Raw genomic sequence first — 4,089 nt, 5'->3', positions numbered from 1 at the left:
TGTTTAGTAAATACTAAATTTAGAGCCAAACGTTTGTGACTGATCCTGGAGACGATTGGTCTTGTTCTTAGTAGAGACGCTGTTGCGTTTTCCTGACTCAGTTGAGGCGGTGGAGCGCAGCAACAGCCTAACCCACAAAAATTAAAAAATTAGAGACAACAATACCATTTTATTTTGAATTAAAAAAATACTTGATGCAACACTGGATTTTTTTTTATCTTTCACTAGGTAATCATTTAAAAAATATTTATTACACCTAGTATAGGTGTAAATAAACATTTTTAAAGTGATATTACTCCCTTTTCTATTTTTGTCGGTTAGGTTATGATCGTGCTCACCGCCTCAAATTATACTCAACACAACTAAGTTAATTTAGTTCAAAAGAAAACATACATACGAATTTTTCTAAAAAAATCGACTAATATTATATTCTTACGAGGATTTAAAACATTGTTGGCACTTGAATCGGCAGTTTGTAAAATATGTACTTGTTTTTATTATTTTAACTCTCTGTAAGAAAAAAACCATTGTTATTATCAATGTAATAATATATTATACTAAAGCATACACCACAATACGTGTGGGTTATTACACATGTTTTTTAGTTTTTGTTTGTTTTTCGTATGGCACATAACATACATTCGATAAACACTGCATTCAGTTTTTATTGAAAACAGTGTTTTTAAGTACCGTTTAAAACGTTTATTACCTATTTTCTCGGTTATCGAGAAAACAAATCTCACAACAATCATCATGATCATACTCACGAGTATTGTTTTTGTAATTAAATTTGTTTTCGTCCATTCTCTGGTGATAGATAAATACTCGCTGAATTGCTCTTATATGTTGCACATGTATAATGTTTTTACGGCGAACATCAGAGTCAAAATATCGCCTGATAGTTTGCCCGGTTATGCCGATGAATTTCAGTCTATCCACGGCGAAAACATCTTGGCGATTCTCGACGAACTACGGGAAAAAGAGCCGTCCTTAGATATGTACGCGTTGATGAAAATAAATTTATACTTGAATAACGTTTTCGGCACTATAATGGTGAAAAAGAACACGTCCACGCCAGCGCCAAAAAACCAATCCGGAAACGCGGTATACAAAGAGGAATTCAACGGTGTTCACAAAGAAGTACTTAACGGCCTAACGTTGATAATACTTAAGAACTGTTTCATCAAACCTATCGATCCGCATCGATTTAGTATTATATCAAATATACTCGACGTTACTGCCGCCCGCGATCCCTTAACCGAACCGAAATACTACGACCTAAACGGTTTGTTGCCGAAAGCGAATTTTTTCATGAACACCGATCAACGAATAACCAACTATTTAGAAGACAGTGAATTACAACTGAAGCACATCTTGAAACCGGTCATGGATCGAGGGACCTACTGGAATTTACATCCGAGAAAAATGTTGTTTTACGATATGTTGTCCAAGAACGGACCTATATCGAATGGCACGTCACCCGGTCACTCGGATCCTTTGGATTTACTGCGGAAAGTCAATCTAGAATCGGAATTAATCAACGGACGACCAGTTAATATTGGAATGGGGTTCGAGATGATTCAACGACTCTTTATAACGACGTGCGTCAAGGCGTTCCAGCAACAAGTACTGGCCGCTACCGCACATCCTGTACTGCATCTGGTCGGTTCCTATCTTATGTTCTTCAACCGAGTATATTACTTGGAGAATAACCAATACACTACTTTGGTCCACAGAGTGGATATGTTCCAATCGACAATTGTTGACATGGGCGTATCGATTCTCAGCGTATTCGATAAATTTATACGTTTGGAATTGCTACCAAAAAAAATTCAAACACATTTAGCCACCATTTACGGGGAATTGCACAGCTTGGTACATTATACTGACAAACTATCATTGCATGTAGACAAACCGTGGTGGGTCGATTTCATCTACAACAGGTGTTCTCAGCCCATGAAGCACAATAAATTGAAATTCGAAACCGACGTTGGATCCTGGCAAATGGACAAAAGTGACACGGAAACTATGATGACAAAAATTGATCTCGTTAAGGAGTACATAAAGGCTTTATCGAAGCAAAAGAGTCATTACGATATTGTTGTAAACAAGATTGTATTCTATTCACACGACGATATGTTTGACAGCTCTCCTGACTGTGATATTGTGTTGGCCAGCAATGGTGGTGAGTATAAGTTTAAGAATAATATATTTCTCTTGGAATAATATGTTTTTTTATTATATAATAATTAGTTTGTTACATTTTGATGTGGAGTGGAAAAATGACCCTTTATATACTTTGATAGTTAATCAATTATTTATGTTTCAGGTTATAAAACTGTTTGATGTCGGCAAATGATGAAAAAGCAATGGTATACTTTGCCGTTAACATGTCATTATCCTACAATTATTTCTCCGGTATGTTCACATTTTAATTATTATATAAATGTATTGTATTAATATAATAAAATTATGCATAAGCTCTATTTATTATATTATACAAATTATTATTGCCTTAAACGAATTATTATGTTACATGTGTGTGAGTTGTTTATTATTTTATATTATGTTATAAATTATATATTATTTTTATTATTATTATATTATAAATTATTAATTAAATATTATTCTAATTGTTATACACGTTTGTTTTTGGTGTATCTTCACAAAGTGATTTTTATTTTTTGCTCCTAACAACAGACATGAATACTCGTACTTGTTTGTTTCAGAAACCTTATGGTTAAAAGCAAATATGAAAATATTGTGTACTACTGCTAGCAATAGCTATAGTTGTTTTTAAATAAAACAACTAAAAATTACAATCCATGGTATTTTTTTGTTAGGTTTTCTATCATATTGGATAAAACTGGCATAGGGCTTACAATGGACATTTGTTTATTGTGTTTATGGTAATCACACGGATTGATCGATAATTCTATTCTCAGTATCCTCTTGATAAAGCATTATCACGAGTATACTTAGGGTCATACACTGCAATATCAGAACAGCTCTAGGTATTCAAGCGGTTGTCGATATTTCTATTTGCCGGTGTATTATTTACAAAGACTGCAAACACATATGGATCTCGAACCGTATAGACGATTCATCCAAGTGTTTTTTTTAAATTTAATTTCACGGTGAAATACTCCGACGGTTCGAAAACCACAGCACAGCCTTGGGTCCGGTCGGTCGGAATCCCCTTAGCTTGCCGGTGTTGCAGGGCAATTCGTTGTGATATTGTTATGTCGTTTTATACGTGCAACACAAAACTGGCGAATAAGGGAAACGATACGACTCGCATAGTGTATATCAATTGGTACGTGTACCTAACCCATTGATTTTTCTTGGTTTTTCTAAAAGATTTAGCACGCAGGCCATTTAGTGCAGTGAAATCCGCAGCGGCCCAACAGACAGCTTAATAACCTTATCCCTTAAACAGACTTATATATATATATATATATATAATTATGTTCCCCTCGGTCTTGGACCGCCGGTAATCCGATTAAGACAGACTCTGTAATAGATTATTTTATTTATTTTTTTTTTGTATGGGGGGTGAAAGTAAGAGAGTAGCGCTTAGATTTTGTTTCCCCCACAATACGATTACACACACACATATATATATATATATATTATATATGTGTGTATACTGTACACGCGAGTCGGGTAGTTTATTTTTCGTTTTACCCTCTTGGCCGAAATGTTGGCATTGTTGTTACTTGCCAGGGCGAAAAGTGGTGCAACGCGATTACTCTTAGACAGACTTATAGATAGACACACGCGCAGAACAGGGAGAGTCTCGCAAATAGATAGCGAGCATAAAGTGCAATACACACACATAATATATAAAACACCCCATTTCGGTGGTAATTTACACTGGGCCGTTGTTCGGCCGTAAGTAGGTATATACACCGCGTCAAAGGGAAAAATTAATAAGATTTAGCTTCTGTACGGAACAAAATGAAAACACAATTGAATCGTTTAATCAGAAAAATCCACAGTACAATGCATTCAACAACAAGGAACTAAATGAATTTTTGTGTAAATAGTATGATTCTAATTTCCTAAAAATATAGAAACGTTTACATT

General features: G+C 34.8%; 1 protein-coding gene across 1 annotated transcript; it reads left to right on the top strand.

The window, feature by feature from the left end:
- Window positions 1-746: 746 nt before the first annotated feature.
- LOC126843653 (uncharacterized) lies at window positions 747-2,433 on the top strand. Its single transcript, XM_050581308.1, has 2 exons — window positions 747-2,185; window positions 2,330-2,433. The coding sequence occupies exons 1-2, from the start codon at window positions 754-756 to the stop codon at window positions 2,344-2,346; spliced, it is 1,449 nt and encodes a 482-aa protein (XP_050437265.1). The 5' UTR covers window positions 747-753; the 3' UTR covers window positions 2,347-2,433.
- Window positions 2,434-4,089: the final 1,656 nt, after the last annotated feature.

The sequence above is a fragment of the Adelges cooleyi genome, unplaced genomic scaffold (assembly GCF_023614345.1).
Source record: "Adelges cooleyi isolate 19-005CV unplaced genomic scaffold, UGA_ACOO_1.1 ACOO_flye_CR_arks_rails_tigmint_CR_PRNA_574, whole genome shotgun sequence".
Lineage (NCBI taxonomy): Eukaryota > Metazoa > Arthropoda > Insecta > Hemiptera > Adelgidae > Adelges > Adelges cooleyi.
Note: the sequence above shows the minus strand (reverse complement) of the source record. Positions and strands in the feature narration are given on the sequence as shown.

Coding starts and splice junctions, on each gene's coding strand:
- LOC126843653 (XM_050581308.1), top strand. CDS start 754: ATGATCATACTCACGAGTATTGTTTTTGTAATTAAATTTGTTTTCGTC.